This window comes from Oncorhynchus masou, chromosome 24, assembly GCF_036934945.1.
Source record: "Oncorhynchus masou masou isolate Uvic2021 chromosome 24, UVic_Omas_1.1, whole genome shotgun sequence".
In the NCBI taxonomy this organism is placed as follows: Eukaryota; Metazoa; Chordata; class Actinopteri; order Salmoniformes; family Salmonidae; genus Oncorhynchus; species Oncorhynchus masou.
In genome coordinates, this window is record NC_088235.1 from 40,631,643 (window position 1) to 40,650,298 (window position 18,656).

The 18,656-nt window shown below is 40.1% G+C and overlaps 1 protein-coding gene across 1 annotated transcript in view; it reads left to right on the forward strand.

Annotated features, from left to right (window-relative positions):
- LOC135512174 (golgin subfamily A member 7B-like) overlaps positions 1-15,328 on the forward strand; it is a 50,213-nt gene extending 34,885 nt beyond the window's left edge. Inside the window, exons 4-5 of the mRNA XM_064933898.1 lie at positions 3,448-3,549; positions 10,292-15,328. Coding sequence (XP_064789970.1) covers positions 3,448-3,549; positions 10,292-10,375 — 186 coding nt within the window. The 3' untranslated portion in view covers positions 10,376-15,328. The remainder of the gene's footprint in view (positions 1-3,447; positions 3,550-10,291) is intronic.
- The last annotated feature ends 3,328 nt before the right edge of the window (positions 15,329-18,656 follow it).

The following is an 18,656-nucleotide window of genomic DNA, read 5'->3' on the forward strand; positions in this document are numbered from 1 at the left end:
AATGTACAATGACTCCAAGCATACTTCCAAAGTTGTGGCAAAATGGCTTAAGGACAACAAAGTTAAGGTATTTGAGTGGCCATCACAAAGCCTTGACCTCAAACCTATATAAAATGTGTGGACAGAACTGAGAGAGTGTGTGCGAGCAAGGAGGCCTTACAAACCTGACTCAGTTACACCAGCTCTGTCAGGAGGAATGGGCCAAAATTCACCCAACTTATTGTGGGAAGCTTGTGGAAGACTACCCGAAACGTTTGACCCAAGTCAACAATTTAAAGGAAATGCTACCAAATACTAATTGAGTGTATGTAAACTTCTGACCCACTGGGAATGTGATGAAAGAAACAAAAGCTGAAATAAATCATTCTCTCTACTATTATTCTGACATTTCACAATCTTAAAATTAAGTGGTGATCCTAACTGACCTAAAACAGGGAATTTTTCTAGGATAAAATGTCAGGAATTGTGAAAAACTGAGTTTAAATGTATTTGGCTAAGGTGAATGTAAAATCCCGACTTCAATTGTAAGCACCAATGCTTGATAATTAGTGCATAAACTATTATAAAGGATTAATTGCATTAATAAATATTTGTGGAAATATATCCCAAAATGAATAATAATAATTAAAAAAGTCCCGTTACAGCTTCTTTTGACAAATTGAAACAAATAATAATATAATAATGTAACTAGCCAGGTGGACAGTTGAAATTATTTGCTGTTTTCCTAAATAAAACCACCAGTGCATAAACAATTGTAAAGGATGATTTTAGAAAATAAATAGCATATTTTAATTTTATGTTTATTATTTTACTCGTTTTTGCTTAATAGCCAGAGTGGTCATGTGCTGGATGCATGGACAGCGTGGATATTCTTTAAAAAAGTTACATTTGGAAATAGAGCTGCACCTCTTGATTTATGAGGATTATTTGACTAAGGTATGTAATAGAAACTGCAGAATATGCTCTTTCTGGTACTATATCGAAATCAAAATGTTTTACCTGCATGTGATTTGATAAAGTGATGATCCTTTCCCTGCATCTGTAAATTACAGATCTCTTCATATACAATTTGATAGGCTTGATAGTGTCACCCATTAGATTATTGTCCATGTATACTTGTCTATAGGCTAACTCTTATGTGTGAAATTAGTTTTTGTATAGTTTAGGTTTAGTTTCAATGGGCTGGCTGTGCAGGCTGACTGGCATCATTTGTTTCCCGCTCATCAAGTTGGATAGAGTCAAGGATAAAGTATGTTTTGCATTATTCTAAAGGCCTACTGTAACACATAGCATGTTTTAAATTAAATGAGTAAGTTACAGTGAATAAAACAAATTATTAACATGAGCGCCAATGCTGATGAATAGGCATAACATAAACTCATCATTACACTATTGTTGTTTTAAATTAAATCAACCTCTTCACCCTCTTTATCATTCAGTTAGGCCTAATTTAAATTAGATTGTAAAGTAACTTGCACATTTATTGCCCATCCATCCATTTGTTATTCATTCAGTGGGCTAGCATCGTTTCCTTCGCTGGATAGAGTCAATGATATGTGTTGCATTATTCTAAAGGCCTACTGCAACAAGTAGCATGTTTTTGTTTCCCTTACAAATACATTTGATTAGTAATAGAGTTATAGTAAATAAAACAATCACTAACAGCTTATTTGTACAAAGTAAAATGTAAAAGAGAATGGTATCAACCGCCATGACGCACAGTCAAATTATTTGCTGCTGATAAATAGGCATAACACAAACTCATCATTACACTATTGTCATTCTAAATTAAGTCAACCTCTTCACCCTCCTTATCATTCAGTTAGGCCTAATTTAAATTCAATTGTGAAGTAAGGTACACAATTATCGCCCATTGCTGATCCTCAACACTGGGGCCCCTCAGGGGTGTGTGCTTAGTCCCCTCCTATACTCCTATACTCCCTGTTCACCCATGACTGCGTGGCCAAACATGACTCCAACACCATCATTAAGTTTGCTGATGACACAACAGTAGGCCTGATCACCGACAACGATGAGACAGCCTATAGGGAGGAGGTCAAATACATTTGATTAGTAAGAGACCTGGCAGTGTGATGACAGGATAACATCCTCTCCCTCAATGTGAGCTAGACAAAGGAGCTGATCGTGGACTACAGGAAAATGCGGGCCAAACAGGCCCCCATTAACATCAACGGGGCTGTAGTGGAGTGGGTCGAGAGTTTCAAGTTCCTTGGTGTCCACATAACCAACAAACTAACATGGTCCAAGCACACCAAGACAGATGTGAATAGGGCATGACAAAACCTATTCCCCCCCAGGAGACTGAAAAGATTTGGCATGGGTCCTTAGATTCTCAAAAGGTTTTAGAGCTGTACCATCGAGAGCATCCTGACTGGTTGCATCAGCTAATGAAATGGCTTCCAATTCTATTTGCATGGAATGCTGCTGCTACTCTCTGTTATTATCTATGCATAGTCACTTTAATAACTCTACCTACATGTACATATTACCTCGACACCGGTGCCCCTGCACATTGACTCTGTACCGGTACGTACCCCCGAACATTGACTCTGTATCGGTATCCCCTGTATATAGCCCCGGTATTGTTTTATTTACTGATGCTCTTTAATAATTTGTTATTCTTATCTCTTTAAAACTCTATTGTTGGTTTAAGGGCTTGTAAGTAAGCATTTAACTGTAAGGTCTACTACACCTGTTGTATTCAGAGCATCTGACAGATAACATTTGTTTGATTTTGATTTGATTTAACAACCCAGTAACTAGCCTTGCACAAGCCTTGGCAGGAGCAGGAGCTTATCTCCTGTTTCTGTGGCGTGAGGCAGCTGATGTACAAGTACACCCTTTGGACAGGAAGCAGGGCCCAGGAAGTTCAACCAAATACTGCAGACAGTTCATCCAAAAATGGGAATTACACTGAAAAAAGGGCATCTCAACAATTACCAACCAAAGTCTCCAAATTATGGACCAAAGCTTTAAAATGGAAAAGAGAGAAATATTTAGAAGTTCAAACGGTGAAAAACTCTGAGTCTTCAATTCTGATTTATTTAACTCATTGGGTCTCACTCAACATGAGTTCTTTGGAAGTGTGTGTTAGAATAACGTAGTGTCCTTAGAGCATAATAGAAATACACTGGGTTTTGCTTATGTTTGGGCTTTAGACTGGATAGAGACAAGCAGCTGTAGACAGAAAGACAAGCAGACATAGACAGAAAGAATTAGTGCAAGTAATTTCTTCCATCCATAATTTCTTCCACTCTGTGGGGCACATGAGGGGGGAGGGTAAAGAGGGGTGCAAATGCAAAAGCAAGGGGCAGGGATTTATAGCCTTGTCTTCATTTCACTCTTACATATTTTATTCTAAACAACATCCTCTCCATCTCTCCCTCTTCTCCCTCTGCCTCTTTTTCTCTCCCCTCACCCTATCAGGTATTGAAGAAGATCTCAGGATATATCCAGGAACAGAATGAGAAGATCTACGCTCCCAGAGGTCTTCTACTGACCGATCCTGTTGAGAGAGGCATGAGAGTCGTATCCTTTTTGAGCAATACATTGATCTATTTTCACGGCAGGTCTTCTTACCAAAAGTTAGCGATTTGATTATAGAGGTCAGGGTTAGGTGTCTAACAAGACATAGATTTCCTTAAAGTTGACTGCTGGTGATTAAAGTGACTTGGCAAAACCTTGTAGAGTAAAAGTTTAGAGGGTTAGGGCGACTTCAGTGTGGTTGTAGCTCACTAAAGATAGTTTTAGTTTTATTAAGATCTTGTTTTTCTTCCTCCTTTTCTCCCCCCTGGCCCTGCTCTCTCCTCTTAGGCCTCATTTATAACCGTTGCATAAATGTAACACTACTGTACATTTCTGAAAAGACTGCGCACGCACAATTTTTGGGGGGAGTTTTATCAACTTGGCGCACCCCGTACATACACGTGCCCGTTATAAATCAAGTCCTGTTGTACATTATAATTCCACTTGAATAACACCCATAATTCACCTTTTATGGTGACAAATAATGCCCTTATTTGCTGTATACTTTGGAAGTATTGGAATTAGGGCAAGACAGTATCTAGGGGAAATAGCAATGGCGAACTTTATAAAATATCTGTGACGGCAGAATGTTTTTTTAAGTGACATTTGCTGTTTCTGACCGTTTCTGCAAGACAAAATCAATTGCAAATAGTTGTGGACCTGTAAACAGATTGTTTGAATGCAATAATGTTTTGCATCCACTTTTTTTCACTGAATCTACATTAGCTTATCAATTTACTACTGTGACTTGGGTCCAGTTAAATGAGAGATCAGACAAATGGTAGCCTATACTAACTTGCTGTAGGCCAATTGGTTATTTTGTGAGTGGTCTATGAAACCATCTAAGTCAGGAAAGATGAAGAATTTATTCTGCAATGATCATGGAAATGTAATACTGCAATATTTCACAATAATGCCTTGCGATCTGAAGGACAGCCTTTTGCATCCTCCCAATGCTCCAACTGTGGGAACTGTACCCTTGCCGATATCATGTACAGTAATGGTTTGAGAACATTCCTAGATTTGAAAGATACATACACATTACCAGGCAACTCCTTTTTTCTTTCCAATTATGGGATTTATAAATAAACTATCTGGGCTCTGTTGTAAAAATTCTAATCAAAGGGAAGAGAGACTGCAGATTCTTTCAAACAACACTTTATTATAAGATTTGCAAAAATGTAACAGTTAACAACACACTAAAACAGTTGTGCAGTTAAGGCCCAACGAACAGTGTCGGTTCTCAGCTTTTATAGAGAAGCACATCCTTTTTGTAGACGTGGCTGTCAGCAGATAGTGTGGAAAAGGCAATTAGTTGTCTGTGCAGCTTTAAGATAGCACAAGGTTGATAGCCTGAGGTCTGAACCGTCTAACTGCATTCACAAAAGCAAACACTATAATGTGCTCCTTTCTGCAAGTTTCCATACATGTGACTTTCTGTAGATAGTAAACCCACGGGATGTCACATGCTGCGGTTGCATGCTGCGGACCTTAGCTATACGCCCAGTCTTATGACTAAGTCCCACAAAGTTTATATCAGGTTAGAAAGACACAAGCATATAACAAGAGACTATTCTTTAAGCTGTAAAACAAGGAATAGCGTGACTAATTATGTAATTTACCATGGCAGCTCTTGAAAGGACTGATCTCTATGATATATAAACAACTTTTGGAAAGCTCATATTCTGAGCTAGCCATTAAAAAAGTATGGTTCAAAGACCTAATTGAATCTGAAACACCCTTTAACTGGAAAATAATATTTAAAAAATGACCTTGGCATCCCCTAATCCGAACCAGAACCTTATATATTTTTAGTTTGTTCACAGACTGTATTTATACTGACGAAAAATATAAGCGCAATATGCAACAATTTGAAAGATTTTACTTAGTTACAGTTCATATGTAACTCACCACAAGGATTTGGTCTTATGTAGCAACATTTCAAATTGTGTTTTTTACATTGGATAAAAGTAGAGGCTACAAAATGCTATATCATATACTTTTTTGAGGAACAATGGGAAAGTAAATCTGCTTTGAGATTGATAAACTTGTAAACTCACTTTTGAAAAAATGGCCTTTGAATGATTTGGTATCTAGTGAAAAGCTCTTTGGATACACCCATTCAGCATCGTTCGCACCCTCTTAAGCTTTAGCCCCACCCATCTCGTTTCGCTCTTGGAGTGTTCATAGCGCACACTTGATGCTCTGGCCAATGATTTGTTTACCTCTGGATAACATGAAAGAGCCTAACCAGCTCTGCTGGCAACAATTTCATTGCGCTTTTTTTGCCGACGTTTACTGACACACGCCATATTCAACGGGTGTTGTACACTTTAGCGTAAGACGTGTAGCTAACTAGCTAGCAAGGTAATCAATGAAGCTAGCTAGGTAAACAACGTGTAAGGTCACACACTTCACGTAACGTTAGCTAACGAGCCAGCCAGCTAATGTTAGCTAGTTAAACAACAATGTAATTAGTGCCAAATCATGTTGTTAGTACCCTGCATGAATCTGCTGGAAGCTAACCAACCAGGTTCAATGTTAGCTAGCTAACATTAGGCTCTAACTAGCAACGCAAATGGCTCTGGGATACGAATAATAACGTCATATGCGTAACCTTAGCTAGGAGGCCAGCCGGCTAACGTTAGCTAGCTAGCTAACAGTACACTTTAGCTTAAGACATGTAGCTAGCTAGCTAGGTAAACAATGAACCTAGCTAGGTAAACAATGTGTAAGATCACACATGTCACATTAAGTAACGTTAGCTAGGGAGCCAGCCAGCTAATGTTAGCTAGCTAGCTAACAGTACACTTTAGCTTGAAATGAAATCACTTTCTGTCAAAATTACACACGTGTAATATCTGAAAATGTAGCTAGCTAGACTATCTTACCCGTATATATCATCAAGCATGATGGATGTGTCTCCCTTTCACGGATGCCATGCCACGGTTGCCCTTAGTTTGAAGATGTAATCCAGAGACAGATGTTGTCTCCATCTCTAGCTATCATATTCAAAACTTGATCCTCCAGAAGGTGGAGAGTAACACTTATTCAGCTCCACTGCACGATACATTTGAAAAAAAGCTTACCCAACACAGACTGACCAGCTCAAATAGACATAAGCCTTCTATATGGCAGACCAATCCAAACTCCTCTCTCGGCATGCACACTCATTAATGTCAGACAATCATGGCTAGTGGGAAGGCTTGTAATTTAAAGATTGTATTTACAGATGGCATAAAAGTTTGTTATTAAGGCACATGAAAGTTCACATGTTCCAGAAGGCATTTCTGCCAAAAAACGCATTTTGATTAAAAAATATATATAATTAAAATGGCTGTCCTGTGAAGTCATGACTTGCGACATACACCTAGTTTTCTGAAATGCACCTTTGAGCAGGACAATAACCTAAAACACCACACCAAATATGGCGTTGCTTACCAAGACGACATTGAATGTTCCTGAGTGGTTTAGTTACAGTTTTGACTTAAATAGGCTTGAAAATCTATAGCAAGACTTGAAACTGGCTGTGTACCAATGATCAACAACCAAATTGACAGAGCTTGAAGAATGTTTTAAATAATTATGCGCAAATATTGTACAATCCAGGTTTGCAAAAACTTACCCAGAAAACACATCTGTAATCACTGCCAAAGGTGATTCTAACATGTATTGTTTCAAGGGTGTGAATACTTATATGAATTAGATATTTCTGTATTTTTTTATTTTAAATGTGCAACATTTTCTAAAAACATGTTGTTACTTTGCTATTATGGGGTATTGTGTGTAGATGGGTGAGAAAACAATCAATTGAATACATTTTGAATTCAGGATGTAACACAACAAAATCTATAATAAGTTTGTAAAGCGTGCATACTGGCAGGAGAGAAATCAGGCGCAGGAGAGCAAAGACTGTGTTACAAGGGCGCAGTTTAATGATAAAAATCACTGTGGAACAAAAAACATATAAACAATGGGACAAAACCCCAGACATAACGTGCACAAGCACTTACAAAAAAACCATACCGGACAAGGACATGTGGGGAACAGAGGGTTAAATACACAACATGTAATTGATGGAATGGAAACCAGGTGTGAGGGAAGACAAGACAAGACAAATGGAAAATGAAAGGTGGATCGGTGATGGCTAGAATACCGGTGACGTCGACCGCAGAACGTCGCCCGAACAAGGAGAGGGACCGACTTCGGAGGTAGTCGTGACAAAGTTTAAGGATAAATCCACCCAAAACCACTAATTCCTTTAATTTACAGTGTTAAATGACACCAACTTTTTTGTGAACAAATGTTTCATTTTGGCGTTATAATAAGGTTGGTAGCAACATGGAAAATTGCTGTGGAAATCTGTTTCAGCTCATGTCAACTACAAAATCCACAGTTCAATGCTCTCTATGGGCTGACTGGCTAGCTAGCTAGATAGATAGCAAACATACCTACACAAAATAATTCAAAAGACTATATCAGCATGTAACGTAGCTAGTTAGCTGTAAAATTGCCTAAACAAACGGCATTATCAATTTAGGAGTTTACAATCTCGCCATGTTCAACCTGTAGATCGATGTGACTTACAGAGTGGAGTCTAACATTCACAACGGTGATTCTGGGACAAGGAGCTCTATCCTTCAAGGAGTAAATGGGAGTCTATTGGGCATTAGACCAAACATTATCACAAATTTCGTCAACAAGAAGTACAATATTACAAATATTTTCTGAGATGTGTGATAATTAATTTGCTATCTGTAGTATCATATAGCTTTGAAATCATGACATTACATACTTTCGAGGAAACTAAGCATGTTTCTCAACATACAGTATACACTGTATGAGAAGGGATTGCGTGGCGATTAGCTTTGCAACTGCATGACGCAGCATAACAACGTGGACGCAATTGGTCGACAGTCTGCTGGATGGGGTGTATACGTTCGTTCATTCATTGGATTCCTATCTCCTTCCTATAATATCTCTGACAACTCCAACATGCAAGCACCCTGGACTAAAAAGGCAGATTCATAGGAAAAATGTTCTAGACCCTCAGTTAAATTACAAATTTCTTGAGATAGGAATATTGCAAAAATATGTTCAATGGCTCATTTGAGAAAAGACATCCTCCCGAGTATTGAAATCTGTATGAAAGACGTTTTCACGATCTAAAAGTTGTATTCCTATTAACTTCCAGTGTAGTGAGGCGACTTTATCACGGTGCTACGTAATACCGACCGGATTTCTGCCTGCTTGAACACCAATAACTCAGATACACATGAAAACATATATTTTCACAGGGAATCAATAGAATATCACTCAGAGATGCACAAAAATCAAATCAACCAATCAAATGTATATATAAAGCCCTTTTTACATCAGCCGATGTCACAAAGTGCTATACAAATCGAATTTATTTATATAGCCCTTCGTACATCAGCTGATATCTCAAAGTGCTGTACAGAAACCCAGCCTAAAACCCCAAACAGCAAGCAATGCAGGTGTAGAAGCACGGTGGCTAGGAAAAACTCCCGAGAAAGGCAGGAACCTAGGAAGAAACCTAGGGAGGAACCAGGCCTCTTCTGGCTGTGCCGGGTTGAGATTATAACAGGACATGGCCAAGATGTTCAAACGTTCATAGATGACCAGCATGGTCAAATAATAATAATAATCACAGTTGTTGTAGAGTCTGCAACAGGTCAGCACCTCAGGAGTAAATGTCAGTTGGCTTTTCATAGCCGAGCATTCAGAGTTAGAGACAGGTCAGGGTTCCATAGGCAGGCAGACAGAACAGTTGAAACTGGAGCAGCAGCACGACCAGGTGGACTGGGGACAGCAAGGAGTCATCAGGCCAGGTAGTCTCAAGGCATGGTCCCAGTGCTCAGGTCCTCCAGGAGAGGAGGGAGAAAGAATTAAAGGGAGCATACTTAAATTCACACAGGACAATGGATGCCACAGGACAAATACTCCAGACATAACAGACGGCAGTTAACCCACTGTTCCTAGGCCGTCATTGAAAATAAGAATTTGTTCTTAACTGACTTGCCTAGTTAAATAAAGGTAAAATAAACTTACCCTAGCATCCTGATACATAAACTATTGCAGCATAAATACTGGAGGCAAAAGCAATACAACATTCAAAATGGGTTACCCTTTCTTTAAAAGGATGAATACTTTCTGAAGGCACTGTAAATACTTCTGGATGGAGACGTGCTGGATGGGGTTGGGGGAATGGAATGGGAGTTTGATGGTGGAGGCCCAATTTTTTTATGTTTTCTTTTCCTGTTTATACTGAATGTATTATTACCTAAACGCTGTATTTATTTCTTACTGTTATTTTTATTTTGAGTGGCAGCATACAGGTATTTGTTTTAAATAAACATATGACAAGAAATAAATTAAGACTAAAATCACCAGGAATACAGCAAAAATGTGTTTAATTTAGGAAATCTGTTCCCAAGTATTCCCACAACAAAAAAAACCACATATGTGATCGTGTCTCAATGTAATCAAGGTATGAAATTATTGTTATTTTAAAATACAATCTATTATTTGGCTTAGTTTTGGTCAATTTGCAGTGTACAAATTATTGGAATGATTTTCTGTCCCCCCGACCATTCTTTCAGAATAAAATTGTCCCATGGCTGAATCTAGTTGCCGACCCCTGGCCTAGAGTATACCCCTTATCCCCAATCTGTGTACATATATTACCCCCTTCCCTCCCACTCCTTAACCCCCGGCCCTCCAGATCGAGGTGAGTGTGTTTGAAGACCGCGGTTCCAGCGGCTCTAGCCCCAGCAGCAATGTGTCGTCTGGAATCAGCCAGCGGTGACTGGAGGAACAGCACCAGGGATATGGGTACCAACAACACCACCACCACCACCACAGAGGCAGCGGATCCCTCACCAACATCCGCATGCTGAAACATGAGAGCACACGCTTCTGAATATAGATGTATATGTAATCAATATACTATCTCTAGTTATGAGTATAGATGTGTATGTAATCAAAATACCATCTATTGTTCTGAGTATAGATGTATATGTGATACAGGAAATAGATATTGAATGTATATACTATCTATAGTTCTGAGTCAGGAAGGAGAGAGAGAAAGGCCAGGATTTGTAGGCTACTCTCAACAGGAAACTGAAGTACCATGAGGCCAGGAGCTGACACATGCAATGATTTAATGTTCAAGCAGGCACACACCAAGTCAAACACTCTAAACACACATCTTTGAATATCTAACAGTATGCTTACACTCATATTTCTGCACACTTTCCCAACCATCTACTCCTTTACCCATGACCATTCTACTTTTTCACCATTCCCTGTGTTTCCATGAGTTTAATTATGATCATTATGCCATATCCAATACATCACTGTCATCATCAGTTGTGTTCAACATTCAATCATGAGCAGCAAGAAACAATTGTTATCACTAGGATTGACTATCTTGAAGCAACATTATAACTACAGCAGTAGTATAACTATCACGTTGAATGCTGGCAATTTACTGGTAATCTTCTGGAAAAGACGCTACATTTCAGGCAGTGCGAGAATGAAGTCAGTGCATTGTGAATGTTGACATGTCCTGCCCTGTTCTATTTGGACCTACTGCTTCAGCTTTCAATGTGTTTGTGAAGGACTGCTAGTTATTATTGGTAATATTACATGTATCTGTCTGGGACTTCAAACTGAAACACCTTGGATTATTTATCAATGCTCATGCAGAGCATTGGGTGCTGATGATCCACATCGCAGCTGAAGGTTACACTCACACACGCAGCCGCATGTGCAAAACACACAGACTCATACACTCAGGTGCATATGCAAACATACACTCACGCACACAGACATGCACACACAGGCAAATGCGCAAACACACACACACACACACACACACACACACACACACACACACACACACACACACACACACACCTGTGGCCACTGGCCTTGGGTTCCTGCATACAATATCCTGGCAGCCACATATCCATGTGGTCTCAGGTCACACATACACACACAGACACACACACAGGCACATACTGTGCATTAGGAAAGTATTCAGAACTTGACTTTTTCCACATTTTGTTACGTTACCGCCTTATTCTAAAATATATATTTTTTAAATCCCTCATCAATCTACACACAATACCACATAATGACAAAGCAAAAACTGTTTTTTAGAAATATTAGCAAATGTATTAAAAATGAAAAACTGTAATACCTTATTGACAAAGTTATTCAGACCCTTTGCTATGAGACTCAAAATTGAGCTTGGTGCATCCTGTTTCCATTGATCATCTTTGAGATGTTTCTACAACTTTATTGGAGTCCACCTGTGGAAAATTCTATTGATTGGACATGATTTGGAAAGGCACACACCTGTCTATATAAGGTCCCACAGTTGACAGTGTATGTCAGAGCAAAAACCAAGCCATGAGGTTGAAGGAATTGTTCATAGAGCTCCGAGACAGGATTGTGTCGAGGCACAGATCTGCAGAAGGGTACCAAAAAATATCTGCAGCATTGAAGGTCCCCAAGAACACAGTGGCCTCCATCATTCTTAAATGGAAGACGTTTGAAACCACCAAGACTCTTCCCAGAGCTGGCTACCCTGCCAAACTGAGCAATCGGGTGAGAAGGGCGGTGACCAAGAACTCTATGGTCACTCTGACAGAACTCCAGATTCCTCTATGGAGATGGGAGAATCTTCCAGAAGGACAACCATCGCTGCAGCACTCCACCCACTCCTCAGTAAAAGGCACATGACAGCCCGCTTGGAATTTGGCAAAATGTACCTAAAGACTTTCGGACATTGAGAAACAAGATTATCTGGTCTGATGAAACCAAGACTGAACCCTTTGGCCTGAATGCCAAGCGTCACATCTGGAGGAAACCTGGCACCATCCTTACGGTGAAGCATGGTGGTGGCAGAATCATGCTGTTGGGATGTTTTTCAGTGGCAGGAAATGAGAGACTTGTCAGGAGCAAGGGCATGATGAACGGAGCAAAGAACACAGAGATCGTTGACCTCAGACTGGGGGCGAAGGTTCACCTTTCAACATGACAACGACCCTAAGCAGCCAAGACAACGCAGCACGGGCTTCAGGGCAAGTCTCTGAAAATCCTTGAGTGGCCCAGTCAGAGCCCGGACTTGAACCCATTTGAACATCTCTGAAGAGAACTGAAAATAGCTGTGCAGCGACGCTCCCCATCCAACCTGACAGAGCTTGGGAGGCTCTGCAGAGAAGAATGGGACAAACTCCCCAAAGCTTGTAAACTCCCCTAGCGTCATACCTAAGAAGACTCCAGGCTGTAATCGCTGCCAAAGATGCTTCAACAAAGTTCTGAATAAAGGGGCTGAATAGTTATGTAAATGTGATATTTCAGAATTATTTTTTATATACTTTTGAAAAAATGTATAAAACCCTGCTTTTTTTGCTTTGCCATTATTGGGTTTGTGTGTAGATTGATGAGGGAAAAAACTATTTAATCCATTTTAGAATGAGGCTGAAAAAGTATACTTTCCGAATGCATTGTACTCTCTCTTTCTCTCTCTCTTGCTCTCTCTCCTTCTCCCCTCCCTCCCTCTCTCCCACACACTCAGCCAAGCAGTGTTCTCTGTGGTCTCAGCTCATTGGAATCACAAGCAAACCTCCATCCCTTTAATATAGCCATGCTAGTCCCTGCCCTGGCCTGTAGCACTGCTAAACTGCCTGGCTAATTGCAGATTATTCGTCGCTCCAAACGAGGCCTGTATGAAGCTTATTTAGACAGATGTGGTTCACAGTGGATTGACTCAGTGTAGTTTTAACACTATAGCTGGATAACGACTGCTCTCTGGTTCTCTGGTCTCTCCGTATATGAATGGGTGCTAATAATGATGGCCCCTGGTGTGTATGTTGGATTATTCTCCCCGCGCACGCACTCTCACATACACTCATACATGCGCACACACACTTTCTCTCAAACACAGACACACACACACACACAAAGAGGGATAATTGAGCCTTTCTCACAATGGACATAACTGACTGCCTCTCTATGGGAGAGAGAGAGAGATCAGTTGAATAGGAGTAAAGTGGAGACTGATTACATTTCTCTATGCCAGCTGGGTCTGACTGGGTTTTCCTCTGTGGACTCTTGGCTATCACAGTCAACCATAGAGATGGATAAAATAACATAAAGCAATATTGCCATGGGTATAACTTCTGTGTTATCAAACCTCACAATGGGACTTCAAAGCAAGTGGCTGAGTCCATTGACCCTGCACATAATGTAGTTGCTCTCTCTCTCTCTTCTCTCACTCTCTCGTTATCTCTCTCTATCAAACACACACATACTCACACACATTGCAATTTTGAATCTCTGGAACACTGCTGACAGGAATAGTATTAAAAATCATGTCTCCGAAAGAAGTCTCCATGGAAACACAGGAAACACACCCATTTCACTATTATTTTTCATTTTCCCTTTTTATGTGACGCACAGTTATATCACCCTCTAGTGTGTGGACTGAGGAAGTGCTACCACCAACTTACCCTAAGACACAGATCTAAGGTCAGTTTTGTGATTTACTACTGATGGTCACGGTTAGGATCTAGGGAGAATAATCTGATTCTAGTGCTGTGCCTAAGAGCAACCTCTAGCCAAATCCCCCAACAATCAGACATGCTTCTTAATCTGCACTTTCATCAGATCACCCACCAAGAAACCCTCTAAATCTGTACTCATATCAGTTTGGCCATGCTTGTTGTGCAGCCTCCTTTGCTTCGATACCTTCTAAATCTCTCTGACCAGCCTCCTATGCTTTTAATGCTTTCATGTTTCATCCCTCTGAATTGGTTACCCAACCTGGGGCTGACTGACCAACACATAGACTAACACTGCCAACGAGCCATCCGGTGGGCTTTATGGACATGTATATGAACCAATCAGTGGACATCTAAATAACCTTTGACCTTTTGTATGTGTAGACTCTATTGTCACTATCTGGCCATGCTAGAAAAAGGCAAAGATATATGGTGCTTTACCACTAATCAACAACATTTGCCCATTCATTTGAATGATGTTGCCATTTTATTTCTACCATGGCCATTTACTATCTACTCTGTAAAAGTGCCGTCATCGAGTCGAGTGACCAAGTCTTGTTTTTGTGTAAATCTTTGATGATGATGATGATGATGAGAAGGATACTCAGGGGAGGAGGAGTGGAAGGTGCCAAATATATAAAAGAGAAGATATGCATACATACTGTATTGACTGACAGCATGTTATATTTTGTGTAGCATTTTTATTCAGCCAGCAATGGGAATGTAGCATACTGAGAGACGTAAAGACGTAAAACTGTATATATTAAGAGAAGAGGATGTACTCATGCTGAACGTTTCTGTACTGTGGAGATGGAAGGGAAGACAGAAAACTAACCAAGGGCTTTCTATTCAATCCGTATTGCGTTCAGCGTTAAAGCGTGATTGAAATTTAAAGCCAGTGTTCTCGTGTCAGCAGAGCCTGCATAAACGCTGCATATGTTGGCACAATCTGAAATGACCTTGACATTTCGATCACGCAACCTGTAACACTCGGTGATACATATTGAATAGAGCCCCAACAGTTGTTATGTCATTGGCTTGGAACCCGTCACAAATGTGGTGATGGCCAAGTTAAGATGTATTGTAGATGTTAAAATGTCATATACAAGTACCAGTCAAAATCTTGGACACACCGACTCATTCCAGGGTTTTTCTTTATTTTTATTATTTTCTACACAGTAGAATAATAGTGAAGACATCAAAACTATGAAATAACACATATGGAATCATGTAGTAACCAAAATAGTGTCAAAATATATTTTATATTTCAGATGCTTCAAAGTCGCCACCCCTTGCCTTGATGACAGCTTTGCACACTCTTGGCATTCTCTCAACAAGCTTCATGAGATTGTCACCTGGAATACATTTCAAATAACAGGTGTGCCTTGTTAAAAGTTAATTTGTGATATTTCTTTCCTTCTTAATGCGTTTGAGGCAATCAGTGTGTTGTGTTAAGGTAGTGGTGTTATACAGAAGATAGCCCTATTTGGTAAAAGACCAAGTCCATATTATGGCAAGAACAGCTCAAATAAGCAAAGAGAAATGACAGTCCAGCATTACTTTAAGACATGAAGGTCAGTCAATATGGAACATTTCAAGAACTTTTAAAGTTTCTTCAAGTGCAGTCGTAAAACCCATCAAGCGCTATGATAAAGCTGTTTCTCATGAGGACTGCCACAGGAAAGGAAGACCCAGAGTTACATCTGCTGCATAGGATAAGTTCATTAGAGTTACCAGCCTCAGAAATTGCAGCTCAAATAAATGCTTTACTGAGTTCAAGTAACAGATACATCTTAACATCAACTGTTCAGAGGAGACTGCGTGAATCAGGCCTTCATGGTCGAATTGCTGCAAAGAAAGCACTACTAAAGGATACCAATTAGAAATAGAGACTTGCTTCGGCCAAGAAACATGATTAATGGACATTAGGCAGGTGGAAATCTGTCCTTTGGTCTAATGACTCCAAATTTGAAATGTTTGGTTCCAACTGCCGTGTCTTTGTGAGATGCTGAGTAGGTGAACGGATGATCTCTGCATGTGTGGTTCCCACCGTGAAGCATGGAGGAGTAGGTGTGAGGGTGCATTGCTGGTGACACTGTCTGACTTATTTAGAATTCAAGGCACACTTAACCAGCATGGCTACCACGGCAATCTGCAGCGATGAGCCATCCCATCTGGTTTTCACTTAGTGGGACTGTCACATGTTTTTCAACAGGACAATGACCCAACACACCTCCAGGCTGTGTAAGGGCTATTTGACCAAGGAGATTGATGCAGTGCCGCATCAGATGACCTTGCCTCCACAATCACCCGACCTCAACCCAATTGAGATGGTTTGGGATGAGTTGGACCGCAGAGTGAAGGGAAAGCATCCAGCAAGTGCTCAGCATATGTGGGAACTCCTTCAAGACTGTTAGGAAAGCATTCCAGGTGAAGCTGGTTGAGAGAATGCCAAGAGTGTGCAAAGCTGTCATCAAGGCAAAGGGTGGCTACTTTGAAGAATCTAAAATATATTTCATGTAGTAAATTTTTTGGTTACTACATGATTCCATATGTGTTCTTTCATGGTTTTGATGTCTTCACTATTTTATTCTACAATGTAGATAGGTGTGTCCAAACTTTTGACTGGTACTGTATGTATAGTTAAAGTCGGAAATTTACATACACTTCGTTTTTCAACCACTCCACAAATTTCTTGTTAACAAACTATAGTTTTGACAAGTCAGTTAGGACATCTACTTTGTGCATGACACAAGTATTTTTTCCAACAATTGTTTACAGACAGATTATTTCACATGTTTCACTTGTATCACAATTCTAGTCAGTCAGAAGTTTACATACACTAAGTTGACTGTGCCTTTAAACAGCTTGGGAAAATTCCAGAAAATGATGTCATTGCTTTAGAAGTTTCTGATAGGCTAATTGACATCATTTGAGTCATTTGGAGGTATTCCTGTGGTTGTATCTCAAGGCCTACCTTCAAACTCAGTTCCTCTTTGCTTGACATCATGGGAAAATCAAAAGAAATCAGCACTCAGAAAAAAATATATAAAAATTGTAGATCTCCACAAGTCTTGGACATCCTTGGGAGCAATTTCCAAACGCCTGAAGGTACCACGTTCATCTGTAAAACCAATAGTACGCAAGTATAAAAACCATGGGACCACGCAGCCGTCATACAGCTCAGGAAGGAGACGCGTTCTGTGTCCTAGAGATGAACGTACTTTGGTGCGAAAAGTGCAAATCTATCCAAGAACAACAGCAAAGGACCTTGTGAAGATGCTGGATGAAACAGGTACACAAGTATCTATATCCACAGTAAAACAAGTCCTATATTGACATAACCTGAAAGGCCGCTCAGCAAGGAAGAAGCCACTGCTCCAAATCCGCCATAAAAAAGTCAGACTACGGTTTGCAACTGCACATGGGGACAAAGATCATATTTTATGGTGAAATGTCCTCTGGTCTGATGAAACAAAAATGTAACTATTTGGCCATAATGACCATCGTTATGTTTGGCGGAAAAAAGGGGAGGGTTGCAAGCCGAAGAACACCATCCCAACCGTGAACCACGGGGGTGGCAGCATCATTTTGTGGGGGTGCTTTGCTGCAGGAGGGACTTGTGCACTTCACAAAATAGATGGCATCATGAGCCAGGAAAATGATGTGGATATATATTGAAGCAACATCTCATCTCAGTCAGGAAGTTAAATCTTGGTCATAAATGGGTCTTCCAAATGGACAATGACCCTATGCATACTTCCAAAGTTGTGGCAAAATGGCTTAAGGACAACAAAGTTAAGGTATTTTAGTGGCCATCACAAAGCCTTGACCTCAATCCACAGAACATTTGTGGGCAGAACTGAAAAAGCGTGTGCGAGCAAGGATGCCTACAAACCTGACTCAGTTACACCAGCTCTGTCGGGAGGAATGGGACAAAATTCACCCAACGTATTGGGGGAAGCTTGTGGGAGCTTGTGGAAGGCTTCCTGACACATTTGACCCAAGTTAAACAATTTAAAGGCAATGCTACCAAATACTAATTGAGTGTATGTAACCTTCTGACCCACTGGGAATGTGATGAATAAATAAATAATTCTCTCTAATATTATTCTGACATCTCACATTCTTAAAATGAGTTGGTGATCCTAACCGACCTACAACAGGCTATTTTTACCAGGATTAAATGTCAGGAATTGTGCTGAACAGATTTTAAATGTATTTGGCTAAGGTGTATGTAAACTTCTGACTTCAACTGTATGTTCTGATATGTAAACCTGTGAAAGTGAGTTATAATATGATCTTCCTATAATGTACCCTTGTATTCATTAGGCCCGAAACAGGAGACAGCAGACAAAAAAATTGAAGAACTACCATGACGTGTTGAATAAGTACAGTGCCTTGCGAAAGTATTCGGCCCCCTTGAACTTTGCGACCTTTTGCCACATTTCAGGCTTCAAACATAAAGATATAAAACTGTATTTTTTTGTGAAGAATCAACAACAAGTGGGACAA